At 51.1% G+C, this 24,341-nt stretch overlaps 1 gene segment (V, D, J or C); it reads right to left on the bottom strand.

The window, feature by feature from the left end:
- Nucleotides 1-1,046: 1,046 nt before the first annotated feature.
- On the bottom strand, nt 1,047-20,123 carry LOC147355809 (immunoglobulin lambda variable 1-40-like). The segment is given in 2 exon segments: nt 1,047-1,675; nt 20,031-20,123. Coding segments are annotated over 2 exon segments (429 nt in total).
- Nucleotides 20,124-24,341: the final 4,218 nt, after the last annotated feature.

Here is a 24,341-nt window from a genome sequence, read left to right as displayed (position 1 = left end):
CTAAACTGTCTAAACACAGATTCCTTTGAGTAGTTAAAAGATTGATTAGAAATTGTATTGGTGAAGGGTTTTTCACTTATTGGGCCAATGTTTGCTGCTAAGTCTCCATACCCCTTACCTACTGTGTTCTTGGCAGTGTATTGATTGATATAATGGGTGTATAGAAATGTAAGTAGTAGCCTCAGTGTTTGTAACCTTGGACCCTTGAGTTAATTCTTTTCTTGACTGAGCCCACCTCACCTTTGCCCTATAGGAATGCAGCTTTGTCCAATGCTTTTTTGGAGGCTGGTGCCTGACTTTGGAATAATCACCTTTAGAGAAAGATAAGTTTCTTAAAATGTTAACAGGCCTCCTGGCCAGAAGATGATGTAATTCACCTGAACTTTTGCATATGATAAGTTTGAAAGCCTGGCTTCGATTAGGACCAGCAACTGCTGTCCTTGCATGACTCCACCCCTTCCCCCATTATCCTCTATGCACAACTTAAGGTATAAAAACTACTTTGGAAAATAAAGTGCGGGCCTTGTTCACCGAAACTTGGTCTCCCCATGTCGTTCTTTCTCTCACCTTCTGGCTGAATTATTCAGCCTCTTTTCTTCACTGAATTTTCCTACTGAGCTATCCTCATCCTATTACTCTTTATATCTTTGATAAAATATTTAAATAAATAGGTCGCCGACGCCGTCCCCGCTTCGAATACCCTGGATCAGCAGGGGCTGGTCCCCGGCAACTGATGTCACCGCTCAGGGTGCAGGGAGCCACAGAGTCAGCTGCGGTCTGTGAGGGGACAGGGGTCTCTCCACACACAGGCCCTGATTGCCGGTCACAAGAGTCCTCAGTTCAGGGCTGCTGATCCAATGTTGATACCCACAGCAGCACCAGCTCTAGGGGCTCAGCAATCCTGTGCTGAGAGAAACCAACAAAAAACAGGAGTAGAATTCATATACCTGCAACCTTATAGAAGAAAGTTAACAATGCAGCCATTAAGTTGAGATTCTTCTAAAATATCAGTCGAAAATAATAAGAAAACACACTACTCAAGATCAGAAATTAAAATGATAGTGTTTGAAAAAGTTGGTTTGAACATGGTGGAGTATTCCAAATTCCCTTTCCCCTAAATGGTCTTACATGGAGCAGAAGGACTGGGAAGAGCAGCTGAGGACATTTTGAGTGAAAACGTGCAGGAAGTTGTGAAGTACGGCCACACACTCTTGTTCTCACCGTGTGAAATGAATATGATTTTATGTCCATTTCAGAGCTGCTGCTACAGTGCCTGCTTTGACAGAGATGTTTCAGTCCCAGGAGGCCCATGTCTGGAGGAGAGCAGGTTTTTGTCTCACTTCTCCACTGGCCTGGAGCACTGTGCCATGATAACTACTACTTTCGTAAGTTGCACAGTAGTAATCCGCCTCATCTTCGGCCTGGAGCGAGCTGATGGTCAAGGTGGCCGTGTTGCCAGACCTGGAGCCGGAGAATCGGTCTGGGACCCCCGAGGGTCGACTGGTACTCCTATAGATGAGGGTTTTGGGGGCCGATCCTGGGATCTGTTGGTACCAGCTCACATAATTACCACCACCGATGTTGCTGCTGCTTCCAGTGCAGGAGATGGTCACCCTCTGGCCCAGGGACCCGGACACGGAGGGCGGCTGGGTCAGCACAGCCTGGGCCCAGGATCCTGGAAGGGGGAGAGACAGAGATGGTGACTCTGGGGTCCAGACACGAGAGCAGGGAGTAGGGCCTGTGAGTCTTCCCAGGGCCCTTCCCCTGTCCCCCCATCCAGTCACCTGTGCAGAGAGTGACCAGGGTGAGGAGCAGAGGGGACCAGGCCATGGTGGACACGGTCAGGGCGTTCTGCGTTCTGTGGCCCCACAGCTGAGCAGAGCGTCCCCACACCGTGCCTTCCCCTCTTCATACCCTGAGAGGGGGCGGGGCCTTTCATGCAAATGACCCCCCAGCTCTCTGACCCCACCCAGCTCTCTGTCCCCACACCTTAGGTCTCTGATCCCCCAGCTCTCTGACCCTCCCTGGGCCCTGGGTCAGGCCCCTGTGCCTTGGGGTAGCCAGATCAGGGGCGGGGCTGTGTGGGGCTTGGGAGTGGGAGGTCACGGCTGGGAGCCTTTCATGCAAATGACCACTCCCCCACTCCGAGTTACACTGTGGGTGCATAACTCTTCAGAACTGCCTGGGAATGTCCCCTGTGTCCCATCCAGGCACACTCCCTGTGACCTGGTGATAAGAGCTCTTAGAGTCAACCCTCCCAAACTGGTTTTGAAATTACACAGCTCAGGAAGTGTTTGGTTGGAAAGGAACAGCCAAGGCAGTTACCCTGTAGTGCACGTGCGTGTTGCACTGTGGGTGTGTGGCTTTGAGATTGTAAATGAACCACAATGTGTTCACGGATTAGTGAAAATCTAAGTCGTCACTTTAAACAGGCGCATAAATATAGCTGAAGGAAGTGTTGAGTCGCTAAGTTGTGTCGGACCCTGGTTCTGTTTGATTTTGCATTGCCTCGGTACTGTCTTTAAAACATCATTCTCTTTGTAGGTTCAGTTCACTAAATACAATTTTAACTAAATCACATGAGAGGTATCTTATGAAATTTTATTATTAAGTAAAAGAACATATTTAGAAAGATATTGGCATTCTTAATTCTACTGGCCTCTGAGCGAGGCAGGGCCAGAACCAGTCTTTCTAATACTTACGGATCTCCACTGAGGGATTTTCGTGTCTTAGCAGGACGTTCTACCTGTGAAACAGGGCAGGCTGAGTTATCAGAGCCATGGGTCAGCCTCAGATCTGAGATGAGACACAGGACATGACAAGGCAGATCAGCTGTTCTCAGGAATCTCAGATGTGACCATAGACATGGTCAGACAGACCAGCAGTAATGCCTCCTGGGTCAGAGCCCCGGGAGAGCGTCTGCTTTTCCAGTGAGGGCCCCAGCAGCTTCTCTGCTCACTGTGCATAAAGTCAATCCCACAGCAGCTGAGCACAGACACTCCTCAGCCAGAAATCGTTTCCCTCATCTCAGGACCAGGGTTTCTCTTCCCACCCGATTCTTCACTTGATGTGCACACAGATCGGAGTGTGAGCACTCGGGATAAATCAGCTACTAGAGGGGTTCATGGATCCCCTGGGAAACAAAGGGAACCTGGAGAGGAGCAGAGGGATAACGAACTTGGGTCACACATAGACCCAGAGACCTGAGGCTTCTTGGGAAGGAAGGGGTTAGAGAGGTTCAAGGAGGGGCCGAGGAAGTGAGTGTCCAGTTCGGGAAGATCGGAAACACGTCCATGACCTTCTGACATGGTCATGACCATGCAGGTCAACAGTGCAGGTTTGTAGAGAGAGAGGCTCATGATTGGGGGAGTCATGAATGAGGTGAGCTGGAGCGGAGACTCTGAGCAAAGAGATGAGGAGCAGCGGGAGCAGGCTGAGGAGAGCTGGAGGGGTGCACGGGGTGGGCTCTGGGGGCTCCTCCCCTCCTCTCTTTGTGGGAAGAGGGTGGGGACTGACGACCACCTGACCCCTTCACCCTCCACTTCTGGGTGCTCGGCCCCGGGTGCAGCTTCACTTCCAACAGGAGGCCTGGGGGCCGCGGCTCTGAGTCTGTCCCCTGAGAGGAAGCACCTGCCGCCACGTCCAACTCAGGCCGCTGAGCCCGGGAGCAGGGCCAGCTCAGGGGACCATGTGGGTGTGGTGAGGCTTTGCCAGTTCTGAGCAGGTGCACAGCGCCCCCTGGTGGCGGATGTGGGGAACGTTCACGGCGGTGAGAGTGGGAGCAAGGTGCTGCTCAGCGGCTTGGTTCTCAATCCTGTCTGACTCTTGTGACCCTGTGGACTGTAGCCCACCAGGCTCCTCTGTCCATGGATTCTCAGGCTTGAACACGAGTGGGTAGCCGTTTCTTCCTCCAGAAGGTCTTCTCAACCCGGGGACAGAGCCCACATCTCTTATGTCCCTTGGATCGGCAGGCAGATTCTTTACCACTAATGACACCTGGGAGCCTTATGAAGAAGTAGGGGCTGCCTTTTTCCCTGTCACCAAACACTCTGTCAATGAACAAATAAATGAATTAAATAATAAGTTTTAATGTCTTTGATAACATACAGAGGATTCTCTTTTATTTCCATGTATTTTATTTTCAAATGATTCTGACTACTTTTTCTCATGATTCTTTTTCTTTTTCGTTCATTTATCTCCTTTTCCTTAGGACCCAAGAGTGTTTGTATTTGCTCATCAAATAGATTTGAAGACTTATCCCTAAAAATATCTGTCACCTGATTTCCTCACCTGAGGCATCTCAGCATTAATGTCTATGCAATCTCACTTCCCTTCAATAATTAATTTCCTGGTTCTTGATAGAAGTGACGATTTTTACTGGATCCTGGACTGTGTGGAAATTACTTGAAGAAAGTCTGAGTTCCATTTCCTTTTCCTTTAACAGGAGATGCTTCTGTGACGGAAGATCAGAGATGTGCATTCACTGTCCAGTGACCCAGCAAGGGCAGCACTGACCCCCCTGCTCTGTGCTGCCGACTCCGACCTGGGAACTAGGGGCAACTGCTGTGAGCAGCTCCGTCATCCAGGGGCATGTGACCACCTCTTGTGTGCCGCTGACCTAGGGAGGGGAGTCGAGCTGAGGGGACAGCTGTGCTGCAGTCAGGGCACACTCAGTCTGCTGGGTTCCGTGGTCTCAGGGACTCCAGGAACAGAGGGGCAAACACCTTGCCCTGGAGCCCCATTGCTGTGGGGGAAGCAGGTTTTTGTCTCCTTCTCTCTGGCCTGAAGCACTGTGCAAACTTTCAAGCCATCAGCCCATGAGAAACAGTAATAATCAGTGTCGTCCTCAGCATGAACTGAGGTGGTCAGAGAGGCTGAGTTGCCAGACTTGGAGCCAGAGAATCGATCTGGGACCCCTGGGGGTCGTTTGCTACTTTCATAGGTCAGGAGTCTGGGGGCCTTTCCTGGGAGCTGTTGGTACCAGCTCACATAATAACCCCCAATGTTGTTGCTGCTTCCAGTCCAAGAGATGGTGACCCTCTGACCCAAAGTTCTGAACACAGAGGCCGGCTGAGTTAGCCCAGCCTGGGCCCAGGATCCTGGAACGGGGACAGACAGAGATGGTGACTCTGGGGTCCAGACACGAGAGCAGGGAGCAAGGCCTGTGAGGCTTCCCAGGGCCCTTCCTCTGTCCCTGCATCCAGTCACCTGTGCAGAGTGCACCCTGGGTGAGAAGCAGAGGGGACCAGGCCATGGTGGACACTGTCAGGGCGTCCTGCCGTCTGTGGCCCCACAGTTGAGCAGAGCGTCCCCACACCGCTCCTTCCCCTCTTCATACCCTGAAAGGGGGAGGGCCATTCATTCAAATGACTCCTACCCACTCGTCCCTGGGCCCTGGGTCAGGCCCCTGTGCCTGAGGGTGGCCAGTGGGTTCCCTGGGGCGGGGCAATGTGTGGCCCTGGGGTGGGAGGTCACAGCTGGGAGCCGTGAGCAGAGGCCACCAGGCAGCGCCAGGGTCCCAGCTCCCATCCCCCTAACCACCCTAGGAACGGCCCCCGAGCGCCCCCTGCTGTCCAGGCCCAGACACACATCCTGTGACCCGGTGACCAGAGCCCTCAGGGAAGCCCCTGACCCGCTCTGTGCTCTGTCTCCTTCTTGCCTTCAGGCCAGGAGCCCGTTCTGTGTCCCCTGTGACCTCAGGGCCGTCTGTGGGCTCCCCTCCGACCCTCAGGGTCAGTCTGTACACAGCGCGCTTGGCAGCTCAGGGGTCAGAACTGAGGGAGCGTCTGGGACACATATTCCTTTAATTCAAGCTCAGGTCAGGACAGTGACGATCCCGTGGAAGCAGCCTCCTGACCGTGCAGGACGGGGGTGCTTTCTCCTTCCTTAGAAATGAAGCAGTGCCTTACACACGCACACACACACACAGATTGCTTCGAGGTCCTTTCCTAGTGGATAATAAGCATTTCGTTTTTATACCTAGTAGACCAGGTACTAGTTCCTGGTCTCCTCTTTCCCAAGTTAAATAAAACATCTGCCACGTGTTCACTCCCTATAGGCTTGGGAAGCAGAAGCCACCTTTCTGAGGGAGGCTAACTCTGCTCCCAACTCCCAGGACATGGAATGAAGGTGACTGTGGTGGCACCACCTGTGTCCAGGTGCCCGGATCAGCATCACCCCTGTCCTCCTCTCTTTCATCCAAGGATAGGAGCCCCCAGTCGTCAAGGAAGCTGAGGGACAGCGTCTGGAGCCAAAGGACCAATCGCGGCTCCTGAGGGCTGGGGACCTGCAGGAATCGTGGTTTGGGGTCTCTGGCTGGGACCTGTTGGTTCCCGGACACCTCACACCGCCAGCTCTGCCGCTCTTTCCAGGACTAGAGGACCTGAGCACTGAGCTGGACAATGGGCCCGGCTGAGACACCGCAGACTGCGCTCAGGACTCTGTGCTCAGCGGGGAGGGGGCAGGCGGCACGTCACTGCTACAGAGCCTGACTCTGAGCAGGCAGAGTGACCCTTGTGTGGTGTCAGGAACCACTGTCCTTCCTTCTGACCTCTAAGGGCTCCGCCCCGTCCCAGCTGCTCACACCCCTCCAAGTTCTCAAGGGAAACAGGTATAAGGAAGCAACACTGTAAATAATGCAGGGCCTGCACATCCCGGCTACTCACTGTTTTCCTGGAAGAAAATATTTCACTCTTGCTCAAATTTTCTTTTATCTTTCTTGCTGAATGTTTATTATTATACAAATACGGTCAAATTTTACGATTTTTTTAATTACTGGGACCAGAGTAACACACATTTTTGAACTACTTTTAAATGTATATAATTTTAAAGTTATATACTATTTTTAATAATTGTGGACTTGAACATTTCCCTATTCATTCTCATTAATTTTCAGCATAATTTCATATTTATGACTCATTGGAAAACTCCTTTTGCTAGGAAAGATTGAGGGCAGGAGGACAAGGCGATGACAGAGGTTGAGATGGCTGGGTGGCATCACGGATCCAGTGGACGTGAACTTGGGCAAACTCCAGGATAGTAAGGGACAGGGAACCCTGGTGTGCTGCAATCCATGGAGTCAGACTAGGCCTAGCGACTGAACAACCAGTAGCTTTACAATGTTATGTTGTGCTACTTTTAATGACTTATCTCAGTGACACTCAGGGTTTTGAACGACAGATGAGGAGTAACTGTTCACTGTGCCTTTAATTTCTCTTGCATGTTTGTCCTTTCAGCGCACAGCCTTCTGATATTCCTCAGATTTATCTTTAAGTGTTTTCTGTTGATTGTATCATACATGTTAGTGGTTTTATTTTGAGAAACTGGAGGTTCATTACTCAACTACAAAATACAATTCATTTCTGCATGTTGACTTTTATATCACAAAATCCCAAGTGAAACAGTCACAGAAGCCTGTCTTATTGAGCCCTTGACCCTGAGCTGGGCCTGGCCTGAAACCACCTCTTCTGGGCTCAGCCAATGTCTTCATCAAAAAGTTTTTATCTCTGAACAAGCAATGTTTGCCCAAGAAAACCTGCATTGGATAAGAGTATCTTAGCAATCTAAAAGCTAAATTGAAGCAAAAGATACAATATTATCAAATCTGCTGCTACTGCTGCTGCTGCTAAGTCGCTTCAGTCGTGTCCAACTCTGTGCGACCCCATAGACGGCAGGCCACCAGGCTCCCCCGTCCCTGGGATTCTCCAGGCAAGAACACTGGAGTGGGTTGCCCTCCTCTGTGTGTCCCCTCCCTGGTGGCCAGAGACCTGCTTCCTCTGTGTGTCCCCTCAGCCGTGAGGAGGAGGGGGCTCTTCTCTGTTGAGGTGGGAAGGTGTAGTGGGTGAGGCCAGGGATGTGACTCTGGATTTCTAAACACCTGGATCTTTACTGTGTGTGGAGCTTTCCACACAGTGGACCCCCATCGCTGTGTCCTCTCTTATGAAGTGACCCCTCCTGGGCGTCTCTCCTGCAGGCACAGGGCACAGGCTGCAGGGAGCAGGGCTGTAATACTCATAGCACTTTTTATTGAGAGTATGAAAAGCCCTGAGCAGCGTCTGTTCCCAGGGAGCCTGATATGTGGTGGGTGGTAGGACCCCATCCCAATCAGTGGGTCCGAGAAGACACAGTTCAGGGAAAGTTTGGCTGGATAAGAATGGCCCGACTGTAGTCTGTCCTGCGCTGCACGAGTGTGTTACACTGTAGGTGTGCCTTTGAGACTTTTGTAAATATTTATTTATCTGTTTGTCTGCGAGCTGTCTTAGTTGTGGCTTGTGGGATCTAGTTCCCCGACCAGGGATGAAACCAGGCTGACTGCACTGGGAACACGGAGTCTTAGCTACTGGACCACCTGGGAATTCCCTGAGACAGTAAATGTAGGAAAATATGTCAATGGATTAGTGAAAATTCTAAGGCCATTACTTTAAATACGTGCATGAGTTTAATTGAAGGACAATCTATGCTTATTTCAATTTTTCATTGACAAGAGTTCCATATGTGAAATATAATGATCTTTGTAAGTTTATTTTCTTATTAAGAAAATATTAAATAAATGACACAAGGTGAATCTTCTGAAAATTTTTATTAAATGAAGTGAAACTTAATTTTTACACGGATATTTGCATTATTAATTTTGGGGGGTCTGAGTGAAGCAGAGCAGGAACCAGCCTCTTTCTGCCACTTACAGCATCTGCACTGCAGGAGTTTTATTCTGATGAGGAAGGTGTGTGTCAGAACATGGCAGTCTGAGCGGTCAGAGCCGTGGGTGAGTCTCAGATCTGAGATGAGGGGCAGTACATGTAGGTCAGATCTGCTGTTCTCTGGAAGCTCAGCAGTGACCACAGGAGGTTAACCGGAGTTAGACACGGTCCAGTCCGAGCAGCAGTGGCAGCTGCGTGAGGGAGGGCACAGGGCCGCCGTGGGCCTGCAGCACCGGGTGAATGCAGTGTTTTGGGGACAGTAGCAGTTATAATCAGCCTCAGCCTCAGGCTGCAGCCCAGAGACGAACGGGGGCCCTGCATTGGCTGAGGCAGCCTTGGATCCAGAGAAGTGACTGGGGACCCCGGAGCCCTGGGGCTTATCGGAGTCTGACTTGAACATCAGGAGGTCCTGGGGAGGGCTCCCTGGCTTCTGTTGGAAACAGGACATTTGCTAGCCACCAACATAGACCCACTGTTCAGGGTGCAGTCTGGGAGTCTGGCTGATGCTCCCGGAGACGCAGAGGGAGAGGCTGGCTGAGTCAGCACACGCTGGGAGAGGGAACCTGCAGACACAGACACAGGGGAGATGGGGCAGGAGCTGCAGGAAAACCATGGAAAAAGCCAGGATATCGTACTTTCCCTTGTGGTTCAGCTGGTAAAGAATCCATCTGCAACACGGGAGACCTGGGTTCAATCCCTGGGTCGGGAAGATCCCCTGGAGAAGGGAAAGGCTACCCACTCCAGTATTCTGGCCTGGAGAATTCCATGGACTGTATAGTCCATGGTTTCACAAAGAGTCGGCCATGACTGGGTGACTTTCACTTTCACATCATACTTTTCTAGGAAGGTACTACTGTGGTCTCATAGAAAATATAAGTAAAGAGATTACTTTTTTCCAGGAAAACCTGGAAATTTTATCATTGAATTACTTCACAAAAGACATAATATATACTTATTTACTGGAAATATCTAACACAATATCTAGCAAACTCCAGCAACTATACTTTGTTCCCATAGATTTGCTTGGTATGTTTATTTTATAAAACATTGCAAAAGATGTAAAATTTCCTAGTTCTTTGAGAAAGCAGTTTAAGTGGTGGACATTCACCTGAAAATAAAACCCGTAAGTGGGAAGATTATAAATCACTCTGGTTAAATAGTGATCCAAATACTCTAAAGAAAAAGTTAATACAGTAATTCCATTATCAGATCAAGTGTTAGTGTTTCCATATACACTTCTGTATAAATTGGAAGACATTTAAAAAATAGATTGAACACCAATAATAGCACAAACCACAGCAACACAGGAACAAAAAAACACATTTGCAATATCCTAATACACACTCATCACACACACCTAACTCCAACAGGTCACCCCCGGGGCCTCTGCCCACAGCTGTGTCTCGTCCTCTGCACAGACTCTCCCAGGAGCTGCTTCTACTTGGAGACACATTCTGACTCCTCACGTTTCCACGTCTTCTCCCTGACCCAGACTTGCCAAAGACTCCACATGGATGAGAAGGAGGGACCAGAATCTGAACTGGCTGGTTAGGTTACCAGGACCACAAGCTCTCAGGGGACAGACCTCAAAGGGAATAGGGACCCCAATCAGGGAGGACAGTTTGCACAGTCTCTGGATCTCTGAGTGGTTTCCCGGTTTTCTGGCCTGGCACCCCCTCTGGGACTCTGCATGGCGCCCCCTCCTGGCCATGGGCACCTCCTCTGGCCCCTGGGATGTCCCAGCCTCCATGCAGAGTGCTTGACCTAGAGAACGCGGCGGAAGCATAGAAGCTGGTCACTTGGGTGATCTGTTAATACGGGGCAGACACACATCATAGCGGACAGGGATGGAGGTTTTCTTTCATACACATTTGTCACTGGGTAAAAAATTCTGTTGAAATTACAAAAGTCCTTGAAGAGCAGACTCATGAATCCCCTATATTCTCACCCAATATCGACCCTCTTCAGTGTGATTTCCCTCTTTCAATCTTCCGCTCCTCTTAGCCCTCATCTTACGTCATCACTGAAAGGCAGCAATCACCTCAGCATCGTCGCTTTCCCTGGGACACTCTTTAGTACATATCGCGTGTGCACCCAAGCAATCAATTCCAACTACTGTCACAAGGATTCATTTGGTTCTTATTTTCCCCAGTGGTGAGCTAAGTGAATGTTGTGTGTGCTAAGTCACTTCAGTCCTTTGCGACTCTTTGCAACCTCACGCACTGTAGTTCGCTAGGCTCCTCTGTCCATGAATTCTCCAGGCAAGAATACTGGAGTGGGTTGCCATGCCCTTCTCCAGGGGATATTCCCTACCCAGAGATCGAACGCACGTCTCTTACATCTCCTGCACTGGCAGGCAAGTTCTTTGCCACTAGCTTTCCCACCTGGGAAGCTCCAAGTGAATGTTGTACAGATTGACAAAGTGAAGGATAAGGGATCTGTTCTGCAGCTTTGAAGTTCAAGACATCATATGTGTCACTGAAATTTGGTCTAGATTGGCTTATGTTTTACAGGCCTAGGGAACATTTGCTGTGGACCAAGACCAGGAAGGTTATGCAAAGACAGACCTTCCTCCCAGATAGGTGCTGAGTTATGAAAATACTTGATGAGGTGGAAACTCTCAAGGCAGGTCAGGAGGCACCCTCTAAACTGTGGGTCTGCTGATGGGAGGAGAGTGGGGAGGGGCCATCACTGGGGTTTTTGTCTCACTTCTCTGCTCGTGTCACTGTGGGTTACACGAAGCTGCTCCCACTGCCACGGTCTGCTCCACAGATGTAGTCAGCCTCATCCGCCTCCTGGACCTTCTGGAAGGTCAGGTACCTCCAGGCCAGAGCCCGAGCCTGAGAAGCGGTCAGAGATCCCATTCCCCTGGATCCAGCAACACCACTGGTGCCCACTCGCATCAGGAAACGGGGACCCCTCCCTGGGACCTTCTGGTGCCAGTCCACATAGTAGCTGCTGTAGCCACTGCTCAGGGTGCAGGTGAGCTTGGCCGAGGCTCCCAGGGAGGCAGATGCAGAGGGCGGCTGTGTCAGCGCAGGCTGGGAGAGGAACCCTGAAAGCACAGACACCCTTTATGTCCTGAGGAAGGACAGGGAGGTACGTTTCCTGCATGTGGTGGGGGTGGTTAGGGAGGGGGAGTCAGGGTCCTGAGGGCTGTCCTGACCTGTGCAGTGAAGGAGGGGCGTCAGAAGGGAGAGGGGAGTCCAGGCCATGGTGCAGCCGCCCCGGAGCTCTGCTGAGGCTGCTACTGCCCATCTCTTATGCCTCCACCCCCAGGAGAAAGGACCCCTCATACAAATGTGCCCATGTCCTCTGACCAACCAAACATTTCCCTGAGTTCTGTGCGTTGCCCAGGGTTCAGTATCACATCTGGGAGGGTGACCTGAGCTGGTTCTGTCCTGAGGTTCCCCAGGGACACAGAGAGGACCCGCACCTGAGAGTCTGAGACCTGAGGCTTCTGAAGAAGGGAGATGTCGGAGAGGTTCAAGGGGAGGATGAGGAAGTGAGTGTCCCACTCAGGAAGATCTGAAAACATGTCCATGACCTTTTGACAAGGTGAACTTGATCATGCTGGAGGAGGTCACGGGGTGGAGGGTTGTAGAAAGAATGGAGCCCAGGACTGGGGAGGAAAGCCATGAATCAGAGGGGGAGGGGGAGGGAAGGAAGGCTATTAGGAAAGAGCTGAGGAGGGGCGGGAGGAGACTGAGGGGAGCTGATGGGACTGGGATCTGGGAGCTCCACCTCTCCTCTGATCCTGGGGAAGAGGGTGGGGCCTGATAAACACCTGAGCCCCAAACCCTCCAGTTCTCACTCATGGGCCCCCTTTGCAGCTTCACTCCCAGCAGGAGGCCCGGGGGTTCAGGGCTCTGAATTTGTCCCCTGAGAGGAAGCACCTGCTGTCACGTCCAACTCAGGCCAGTGAGCCTGGGGACTCATCCAGTCAGGGGACCATCTGGTGTGTTCAGGCTTTGCCAGTTCGGAGCAACTGCACAGCGCCCCCTGGTGACGTGCTCGGGGAATGATCATGGTGGGGAAATTGCAAGGAACGAGGGGCAACTGCCTTTTCTCAGGTCATCAGATACTCCAACAACGAACAGATTCATTAAATGACAATAAGTATTACATGTCTGTGAGTTTAACAGGTGAACGTCTTTTTTACTTTCACCTGTTGCATTTCTGTGTTTCTGCCTGCTTTGTTCTCATGGTGGTGGTGGTGTAGTTGCTAAGCCGCATGTCCCGCTCTTGGGACCGCCGTGGTCTGTAGCCCGCCAGGTTCCTCTGTCCACGGGATTCTCCAGGCAAGAACACTAGAGTGGGGTGCCATTTCCTTCTCCAGGAGATCTTCCAGACCCAGGAATCGAACCTGGGTCTCTTCATTGCAGGCAGATTCCTGCGTTGTAGGCGGATTCTTCACCGATTGAGCTATAAGGAAAGCCCACTTTGTTCTTGTAACTATTTTTTGCATTTCCTTTTCCCTTTTCCTCAAAAGTGCTTATACTTCCTCATCAAATAGATTTGATGATTGTTCACTACAAATATCTGTCACCTGATTTTATCATCTGAGTCATCTCAGCATTGATGTCTATGTACATCTCTTTTCCCATTGTTACTTATTTTCCTAGTTCTTGATATCAGTGATATTTTTTTACTAGATCCTGGACTTTGGGGATGACCGAGTCATTTCCTCGGTAGGATGATAAGAAGTCTAGGGGTCCTCAAGGAGAGAGGGTTCTGGAATTCTCAAGGAGAAAGAAAGGACAAACTTTTTTTCCCCCTCTACATTCTTTAGGATTATATAACAATAATGTATCCTGCCTGAGGACAGTCTCTGGATTAAACCTTCTGGCTAATCCTGTTATCTTAAAATGTAAATTATGGGAATAGGTCTGGTGAGGTCTTTACAACCTCCAGACATTCTTTGGATTCATTCAGTTCAGATCAGTGGCTCAGTCGTGTCCGACTCTTTGCAACCCCATGAATTGCAGCACGCCAGGCCTCCCTGTCCATCACCAACTCCCGGAGTTCACTCAAACTCACGTCCATTGAGTTGGTGATGCCATCCAGCCATCTCATCCTCTGCCATCCCCTTCTCCTCCTGCCCTCAATTCCCTCCAGGCATCAGAGTCTTTTCCAACGAGTCAACTCTTTGCATGAGGTGGCCAAAGTACTGGAGTTTCAGCTGTAGCATCATTCCTTCCAAAGAACACTCAGGGCTGATCTCCTTTAGAATGGACTGGTTGGTGGATTCATTTTGACATTTGGCAAAACTAATACAATTATGTAAAGTTTAAAAATAAAATAAAAAAAAAATAGAATGGACTGGTTGGATGTCCTTGCAGTCCAAGGGACCCTCAAGAGTCTTCTCCAACACTACAGTTCAAAAGCATCAATTCTTCGGCACTCAGCTTTCTTCACAGTCCAACTCTCACATCCATACATGACCACTGGAAAAACCATAGCCTTGACTAGACGGACCTTTGTTGGCAAAGTAATGTCTCTGCTTTTGAATATGCTACCTGGGTTGCTCATAACTTTCCTTCCAAGGAGTAAGCGTCTTTTAATTTCAGGGCTGCACTCATCATCTGCAGTGATTTTGGAGACCAAAAAAAAAAACCCAATTCTGACACTGTTTCCACTGTTTCCCCATCTATTTCCCATGAAGTGATGGGACCAGATGCCATGATCTTCGTTTTCTGAAAGTTGACCTTTAAGCCAACTTTTTCACTCTCCTTTTTCACTTTCATCAAGAGGCTCTTCAGTTCCTCTTCACTTTCTGCCATAAGGGTGGTGTCATCTGCATATCTGAGGTTATTGATATTTCTCCCAGCAATCTTGATTCCAGCTTGTGGTTCTTCCAGCCCAGTGTTTCTCATGATGTACTCTGCATATAACTTAAATAAGCAGGGTGACAATATACAGCCTTGACGTACTCCTTTTCCTACTTGGCACCAGTCTGTTGTTCCATGTCCACTTCTAACTGTTGCTTCCTGACCTGCATATAGGTTTCTCAAGAGGCAGGTCAGGTGCCTGCCTCTCAAGAGGCAGGTCTGGTATTCCCATCTCCTTCAGAATTTTCCACAGTTTATTGTGATCCAGACAGTCAAAGTCTTTTGCATAGTCAAGAAAGCAGAAATAGCTGTTTTTCTGGAACTCTCTTGCTTTTTTGATGATCCAGTGGATGCTGGTAATTTGATCTCTGGTTCCTCTGCCTTTTCTAAAACCAGCTTGAACATCAGGAAGTTCTCAGTTCACAGACTGATGAAGCCTGGCTTGGAGAATTTTGAGCATTACTTTACTAGCATGTGAGGTGAATGCAATTGTGCGGTAGTTTGAGCATTCTTTGGCGTTGCCTTTCTTTGGGATTGGAATGAAAACTGACCTTTTCCAGTCCTGTGGCCACTGCTGAGTTTTCCAAATTTGCTGGCATATTGAGTGCAGCACTTTCAACAGCATCATCTTTCAGGATTTGCAATAGCTCAACTGGAATTCCATCACTGTGGATTCGTTGGAGAGTATATAACTCCATTGCTAAGACTAGCAAGGGGCTACTCTTTGTACCCCCTTCTGATGCCTATGTCAGAAGCGTTCTCTATCTCTTTTATACTTTAATAAAAGTTTATTACACAAAAGCTCGTCTCTGGCCCAGGATTGAATTCTTCTCCTCCTGAGGCCAAGAATCCCGGCGTCCTTGCATGGTTCAGCAACAACCTTTCAGGGAGATTACATGAAGCAACTTGTTGGGAGCAGCCCAAGCACGAACCAACCTGGGGGAGTGGCGCCACAGAAGAATAAGGAAAAATAAGACTCAGAAATAAAGTGGGGCTCAGGGGGCTGATGCCATTTTAGGCAAAAGCCCAGATCCTGATCCTTGCAGGCCTTTTATTGTTGACTTCTACTTCTTTAACGTGCTCCAGAGATATCTGTCCTTTACAATCTCAGATTGGGGATAAAGACATACAATGCACAGTCCTTCAGGCCTTTCATGACTCTGTTTAGCCCTTCTGCTAGTGACGCCCTTTCTCAGCAACTCCCTCAAGGCTCTGGAGCAGGCACTAAGGGTTTTCCATCAGTCACATCAGTACTTCAACACCTCGTTTTCAAGATCTCTTTCCAAGATGTACTTGTAACTACTCCCAGCCCTTCACCTGGGGTTGATGAGAAAGTCATTCTTATTTTTCAAGGAGGCTCTGTTAATTACACTACAGGCCTGTGCATAGCATATTCCCTACATATCCCCCTTTTTTATTTCTTGAAGCTTATTTTTGGTGATTATTGGCAATCATAGAAGCCAAAGTGATAGTGGCTAACTGCTGTTGTTGTCTGAAAGCGGCCCTGTTCATTATAGTACAGGCCTGTGTATAGCATATTCGCTACAGAAACTGTGATTCCTATTTCCTGTTCCTTTTATCTGGAGAGCCCCCTGCAGCAGAAGGTCAGGAGTGTGTGTTCACTACCACTGACCCAGCAAGAGGGGCACTGACCCCAGTTCTCTGACCTGCCGACTGACCTGGGAACACAGGGCAACGACTGTCAGCAGCTCCTTGCATCCGGATGGGTGTGAAATCCTCCTCTGCTGGGCTGCTGCCCTCAGGGAGGGGTGTCAGGCTGAGGGGGCTGCTGTGCTGCAGTGGGTGGACGCTCAGCCCCCTGGGCTCCCTGGCCTCAGTCGCCAGAGATGGAGCTGGTGACTACAGGGCCAACCGCCTGTGCCCACCTGGTATTCAGCACTGTTGACCCGGGGGAGCCCCACCTCCCCTGGGGTCAGGCTCATGTCCTTGCTGGCCCCACAGTCACAAACAGGGGACAGGAGCGCAGACATGCCTGCCTTGTCCCCGGGGTTCTGCTCAGTCACCTGCAAATGGGGACTCGGACTTGGTGACTGAACAGATCTGGGTGCTAAGCAGATCCACTCATTATCCGCAGTAGTAATGGGAACAAGGCTTTGAGGAGCTGTGATTTCAAAACACAAGCTCACCAGGAATCAATGACACAGTGGCTATAAAAGTGGCATAAAGCAGAAGATGACCTTGGGAACTTTTACTATTTTTGGACTGAGGGAAATGTTAAATTATAAACATACATAGAAATAGCTTAGTATTAATATAAAGTATCTTAACAGACCCAAGACCAGGATTGATAAGAACTAATAACTTTCAAAATTTGCTTTATTATTTTTGTCTGTAATTATTGTTTCTATGTTTAGGACCCCATTGTACTTGACCCAGAGTTGCCTACCTGAACCCCATCTGACCAGTCCAAGGTTACCGGACATAAACCCTTCTCTCAGGACATCCCTGGGGCTTATAGAATGCTTCCCAGGACCAAAATCAAAGGTCAGCCTCATGTCCAGTGATGTGAATGATTAAGGGAGGGAACTCAGCTCCACGGCTCCCTTGATCACATGGGTGACCAGGGTGCACTTCAGTGGTATCAGAAATTGTTTAAATTTTCTGAGATTTCAGCAAAACTGACTGTACAATTGGGAATAGACTTATTATGAACCAGAACATACCTCAGGAATTAATGGATTCTGGGGTATTTTTTAACATTTGAAGGTTCTCTAAGAGCAAGCCCCTGACAGGCTGAGGCTCTCGTCCCAGTTTCCCATCTACCTGTGTCGCTGTGAGAAGCCCTGTTGCACCAGCCTGCACGGTCAGAGTCAGCCTCGTCCTCGGGCTGCAGCCCAGAGAAGAGCAGGAGCCCTACATTGGCCGAGGCATCTTTGGATCCAGAAAACCCACGGGGGACCCCGGAGCCTGATTCTTACTGGAGTCTCAGTGGTAGGACCAGAGGACCGAGGAGGACTCGCTGGCTTCTGCTGGTTCCAGTAACAGCAGAGTGGCCGACACTGATGTCACTGCGCAGGGTGCAGGGAGCCACAGAGTCAGCTGTGGTCTGTGAGGGGACAGGGGTCTCCCCACACACAGGCCCTGATTGCTGGTCACAGGAGTCCAGGGCCTCAGGGCTGCGGTGTGGTCACTCACAGCAGCGCACCAGCTCTAGGGGAGAAGCTAGTCTGTCCTCAGAGAAACCATTAATAAACAGGGGTGGCCCGATCTACTTGCAACTTTTTAGAAGAAAGTTAACAATACAACCATTAAATTAAGATTCTCCCGAAATACCAAATGAAAATATTAGAAAACCACGTGAGTTATGATCAAACTTAAAATGATCACGTGTCTGTACAAGTCAGGGGGAACGTCGTGGATTATTCTAGATTCACTTTCCCCTTATGCTCTTACATGGAGCAGAAGAACAGGAAGAGCAGGGGAGGGGCTTCAGGGGAAATATGTGCAGTAAGTTGTGAAGTGTGGCCCCTCCGTTCTTATTCTCACCACGTGAAACAAAGTACGACTTTATGTCCATTTCTGAGCTGCTGCTACAGCGACCACTTCCCACAATGTTTGGTAATTGTGTTCCTTGCTCAGTAGCTGTGTCTGAGGCCCAATTCCACGAGCCAAAGATCCGCACTGCTTGATTTGGAGCCTATTAAGCAAAGTTCCTCTGATACAGTGGGAAATATGTCATTTTGTGTGCATGAAAATTGAGGATAGGGCAATTGTAAGGCTTAAAGAAAAAGGCAGAATTAGAAAGAATAATCCCACTTATTCCAAAATACATCACTGTTAACTGTGGCCCCACAGCCCAGGCAGCCAATGTGCAGACCCCACACCTGAGTGTGAAAGGGCAGTGAGAGGGAGCAGGACACAGGCGTGTGACCTGTGCTCCGTGACCCCATGTGCGGGTGAGGCCGGGAGCTCAGGGTTGGGGTCACTTCCCCCTGGGTGAGGCCTCCTGTGAGCAGCAGGGCTGAGTCCCAGCTGAGCAGGAGCAATCTGCCTCATCATCGGGCTAGAGCCCAGAGATGGACAGGGGACCCCACCTGACCTGGATCTCGCCAGCCTCGCTGAGACCCTGCGGGCGGGTTGTGACTCCTGTGCTCAGGAGCTTGGGGCTCAGCACGACTGAAACAGCAGCCAAATCGCCCCCTCGGTGCCAACAGTGTTGCTGTTCCCAGGCAGGTGAGTGTGGCTGAGTGTCCATAGAGTCACTGACCCTGGCTGAGTCCACCCTGCCTGAGCCCCGGACTCCATGAGGGGACAGAGGAGGCTGAGAACAGGACTTGCTCCCTGTGCAGGAGAGAGGGCAGAGGGCTTGGGGACCTCACAGGGCTGAGATGTGCTGACGGATCCCCACCTCAGACACTGAGATAGAGAACTAACAGACCCTGTGTCCCCAGCGATGGGAGACAGATTTTCTGTGTCCTTTGAGACCCTACCTGGGAATGGGCTGCTGGAGGGACTTTGAGGACAGAGGGGAGAGAAGGCGCCACCATGCACAGGCAGTCCCCCCGATGACCTGGACCCAGGGTGTGGCAGCAGCAGCAGAAGGTCCAGCAGAGCCTGAGCAGGAAACCCCTGGGCTGCCCCACCTCCTGCAGTGAGACGGAGTCCTGGTCTAGTTCCCGCTGGCCTGGAGCTCTGGGGGAGCCTGAGAGGCAGACACAGGAAAGGCAGGAGCAGCAGCCTGGGCCTCAGCTCAGCCCATGGACAGCCAAGGAGCTGACACAGCTGTGTCAGACACAGCTGTACGCTGTCTCTCTGGTTCTGACCTGACCGTCATGGACTCTGTCCACCAGGACCTGCCTCTGGCATTCAGGGCCTTCTGCTCAACTTCAGATATTCATATAAAATGTGGTTGCCGAAAGCAAAGCTTTGGTGAGGGGGCAGAATGAAGCAGAATTAAAAGGATTTCCTGAGCAATTTCCTGGTGTGAGGCTCAGACCCCCATTTTAAAACAAACAAACCACAGAAGTGTCTGCACTGGCAGAAGATGCTTCAGCCCCGCGAGGCCCATGACTTGGGGGAGAGCAGGTTTTTGTCTCACTTCCCCCCTGGCCTGGAGCACTGTGTAACTATTGCTACTACTGTCAGGAGATGCACAGAAATAATCCGCCTCGTCCTCGGCCTGGAGCGAGCTGATGGTCAGGGTGGCTGTGTTCCCAGACCTAGAGCCGGAGAATCGGTCGGGGACCCCAGAGGCTCGACTGGTCGCACCATAGATGAGGGTTCTGGGGGCCGATCCTGGGATCTGTTGGAACCAGCTCACATAATTGCCATATCCAACGTTGCTGCTGCTTCCAGAGCAGGTGATGGAGACCCTCTGGCCCAGGGACCCGGACACGGAGGACGGTTGAGTCAGCACAGCCTGGGCCCAGGATCCTGGAAGGGAGAGAGACAGAGATGGTGAGTCTGGGGTCCAGACACGATAGCGGGGAGCACAGCATGTTTGCCTTCCCAAGAACACTCCCCTGTCCCTGCATCCAGTCACCTGTGCAGAGAGCGACCAGGGTGAGGAGCAGAGGGGCCAAGGCCATGGTGCACACAGTCAGGGCGTCCTGCCTTCTGTGGCCCCACAGCTGAGCAGAGCGTCCCCACACGGCTCCTTCCCCTCTTCATACCCTGAGAGGGGGCGGGGCCTTTCATGCAAATGACCGTCCTCCCTGGCCCCCCCACAATGCTCTGATGACACTGGGGCCTGGGTCAGCTTCCTGTGCCTGAGGGAGACCAGTGGGTGATCAGAGGAGGGGGTTGTGTGGGCATTGGGGGTTGGAGGTCACAGCTGGGAACCCTAAGCAGAAAGCACCAGGAAGAACCAGGGGACTCATCTCAGCTCTCATAGCTGCAGACCCACAGGAATGGCTTGGAACGCCCCCTGGTGTCCCGGCCCAGACATACATCCAGTGACCTAGTGATCAGAGCTCTTAAAATCAACTTTCCCAGCACTGGTTTTGAAGTTACACAGTTCAGGAAGAGTTGTGTTGGAAAAAAAAAACCAGGTGTAATTTATCCTGTAGTGCATGTGACTGTTACACAGTGGATGTGTGACTTTGAAATTTTAAATGAACCAAAATGTGATCATGGAGTAGTAAAAATCTAAGGTCATCACGTAAAATGCTATGCTAAGTCACTTCAGTCGTGTCCGAATCTGTGTGACCCCATAGACGGCAGCCCACCAGGATCCCCCGTCCCTGGGATTCTCCAGGCAAGAACACTGGAGTGGGTTGCCATTTCCTTCTCCAATGCATGAAAGTGAAAAGTGAAAGTGAAATCACTCAGTCGTGTCCAACTCTTAGCGACCCTATGGACTGCAGCCCACCAGGCTCCTCCGTCAATGGGGTTTTCCAGGCAAGAGTACTGGAGTGGGGTGCCATTGCCTTCTCCGAATAGATGCCTACATTTAACTGAAAAAAATGTTGTGGTTCAGTCACTAAGTTGTGTCCGACTCTGACTCTATTTTATTTTGCATTGCCATGGTACTATTTCTAAAACATACTTTTCCTTGTAGATTCTGTTCTTTAAATAAGATTATTTTAAAGACTTTCTGACATGTATGGCATCTCCACTAAAGGATTTTCATGTCTTAGCAGGACGTTCTCTCTGTGAAACAGGGCAGGCTGAGTTATCAGAGCCATGGGGCGGTCTCAGATCTGAGATGAGACACAGGACATGACAAGGCAGATCAGTTGTTCTCAGGAATCTCAGATGTGATCATGGGGATCAAACCTGACTTAGGCATGGTCCAGACAGAGCAGCAGTCACGGCCCCGGGGGCAGAGCCCCAGGACAGGGCCTGCTTTCCCAGCTCAGGGCCCCAGCAGCTTCTCCCGGGCTCACTGTGCATAAAGTCACTCCCACAGCAGCTGAACACAGACACTCCTCAGCCAGGAATCATTTCCCTGGTCTCAGGAAATGATTCCTGGAAGGGTTTCTCTTCCCTCCTGACTCCTGACTCAATGGGCACACGGGACGGAGTGTGAAGGTTCACGGGATAAATCAGCTGCTGGGTGGGTATCACTGGATCCCCTGGGAAATGAGGGGGAACCAGGGGTGGAACAGGGAGGGGTCAAGCTAGGGTCACCCCTGAGAGCCGGAAACCTGAGGCTTCTTGGGAAGGAAGGGTTAGAGAGGTTCAAGGAGGGGGATGAGGAAGTGAATGTTTCAGGAAGATCTGGAAACTCATTCATGACTTTCTAAGAGCATGAGCTTGGTCACCACTGTGGAGGCCAACAGTGTATATCTGTAGAAAGAGCGAGGCCCAGAATTGGGAGGAAAGTCATGAATGAGGGGAGCGGGAGGGCAGGCTCTGAGCCAAGAGATGAGGAGGAGCAGGCGCAGGCTGAAGAGAGCTGGAGGGGTGCACGGGGTGGGCTCTGGGGGCTCCTCCCCTCCTCTGTTTCTGGGAAGAGGGTGGGGACTGATGACCACCTGACCCCTTCATCCTCCAAATCTGGGTGCTCAGCCCCGGGTGCAGCTTCAGTCCCAGGAGGAGGCCTGGGGGCCGCGGCTCTGAGTCTGTCCCCTGAGAGGAAGCACCTGCTGTCACATCCAACTCAGTCCGCTGAGCCCGGGTGCAGGGCCAGCTCAGGGGACCATGGGGGTGCGTTGAGGGGCTGCCAGTTCTGAGCAGGTGCACAGCGCGCCCTGGTGACGCACCCGGGGAACGTTCACGGCGGTGAGAGTGGGAGCAAGGTGCCGCTCAGTTACTTGCTTCTCAATCCTGTCTGACTCTTTTGCGACCCCGTGGACTCTAGCCCACCAGGCTCATCTGTCCATGGGATTCTCCAGGCAAGAACACTGGAGAGGGTTGCGGTTTCTTGCTCCAGAGGATCTTCCCACCCCAGGGACAGAACCCACATCTCTTATGTCCCTTGCATTGGCAGGCGGGTTCCTTACCAATAGCGACACCTGGGATGTTTTATGAGAGGAAGCAGGGGCGCTCTTTTTTCCTGTCAGCAAACACTCTTTCAATTAACAAATGAATGAATTGAGTAGCAATAACTATTACATGTCTTTGATAGTGTACACATACTTGTTTTTTATTTCTCCTATTGTATTTTCAGGTGATTCTTACTACTTTTTCTCCTTTTCCTACATCTGTCTCCTTTTCCTTAGGACCCAAGAGTGTTTGTATTTGCTCATCAAATAGATTTGATGATTTGTCCCTAGAATCATCTGTCACCTGATCTCATCATCTCAGGCATCTCACCAGTGATGTCTATGCCGTCTCATTTCCCTTCATTATTAGGTTCCTGGTTCTTGATAGAAGTGACGATTTTTACTGGATCCTGGACTGTGTGGAAATTGCTTAAATAAACTCTGGGTTCTATTTCTTTTTCCTTTAACAGGAGATGCTTTTGTGGCGGAAGCTCAGGGATGTGCTTTCGCTGCCCAGTGACCCAGCAAGGGCGGTACTGACCCCCCTGCTCTGTGTGGCTGACTCCGACCTGGGAACTGGGGGCAACTGCTCTCAGCAGCTCCTTTATCCAGGGGCGTGTGACCACCCCTTGTGTGCCGCTGCCCTAGGGAGGGGAGTCCAGCTGAGGGGGCAGCTGAGCTGAAGTCAGGGGACACCCAGACGGCTGGGTTCTGTGGACTCAGGGACTCCAGGAAAGGAGGGACAGACATCTTGCCCTGGCAGCCCCATGGCTGTGGGGGAAATAGGTTTTTGTCTCCTTCTCTCTGGGCTGAAGCACTGTGCAAACTTTCAAGCTGTCAGCCCATGAGAAACAGTAGTAATCAGTATCCTCAGCATGAACTGAGGTGGTCAGAGAGGCTGAGTTGCCAGACTTGGAGCCAGAGAATCAATCTGGGAGGCCTGAGGGTCGTTTGCTATTTTCACAGCTCAGGACTCTGGGGGCCTTTCCTGGGAGCTGTTGGTACCAGCTCACATAAAGACCCCAGGGTTGCTGCTGCTTCCAGTGCAGGAGAGGGTGACCCTCTGACCCAAAGTCCCGGACATGGAGGGCGGCTGAGTCAGCATAGCCTGGGCCCAGGATCCTGGAAGGGGGAGAGACAGACATGGTGACTCTGGGGTCCTGACAGGAGAGCAGGGAGCAGGGCCTGTGAGTCTTCCCAGGGCCCTTCCCCTGTCCCCCCATCCAGTCACCTGTGCAGAGAACGACCAGGGTGAGGAGCAGAGGGGACCAGGCCATGGTGGACACAGTCAGGGTGTCCTGCCTTTTGTAGCCTCACAGCTGAGCAGAGTGTCCCCACACCACTCCTTCCCCTCTTCATACCCTGAGAGGTGGAGGGTCCTTTCATGCAAAGGATCCTGTGCATCACACTGACCCTCCCAGGCCCTGGGCCAGGTCTCTATGCCTGACGGTGGCCAGAGAGTTGTCAGGGATAGGGCTCTGTGGGTCTCAGGAGTGGGAGTCACAGCTGGGAGCCTTAAGCAGAGGTCACCAGGCCTTGTCAGGGAGCTCTGTCGGGGGGCCCAGCTCTGCCTCCCATCACCCAACTTCAGAAATGGACCCTGAGCGCCCCCCACCCCTCGTCCAGGCCCAGACACATCCTGTGACCTGGAGAGCAGAGCCCTCAAGGACAGATCCTGCCTCCTGCTCTGTGCACTGTCCCCTCTTTAGCACCAGGCCAGGTGCCCCTTCTGTGTCCCCCTGAGCTCAGGACCATCATGGGCTCCCCTCAAATCCTCAGGATGAATCTGTCCAGAGCTTCCATGACTGCTCAGGGGTCAGGACCGAGGGGCATCTGAGACACAAATTGCTCTCAGATCAGGATCAGGTCAGGGCAGTGCCGGCCCTGGAGCGGGAAGGTGGGTCTCCTTCTGTGCAGGACAGCAG

This window comes from Bos grunniens, chromosome 17, assembly GCF_055505025.1.
Source record: "Bos grunniens cultivar Pamir isolate PY7600 chromosome 17, Bosgru_T2T1.0, whole genome shotgun sequence".
NCBI lineage: Eukaryota > Metazoa > Chordata > Mammalia > Artiodactyla > Bovidae > Bos > Bos grunniens.
This window is presented reverse-complemented; position numbering and strand designations above follow the sequence as displayed.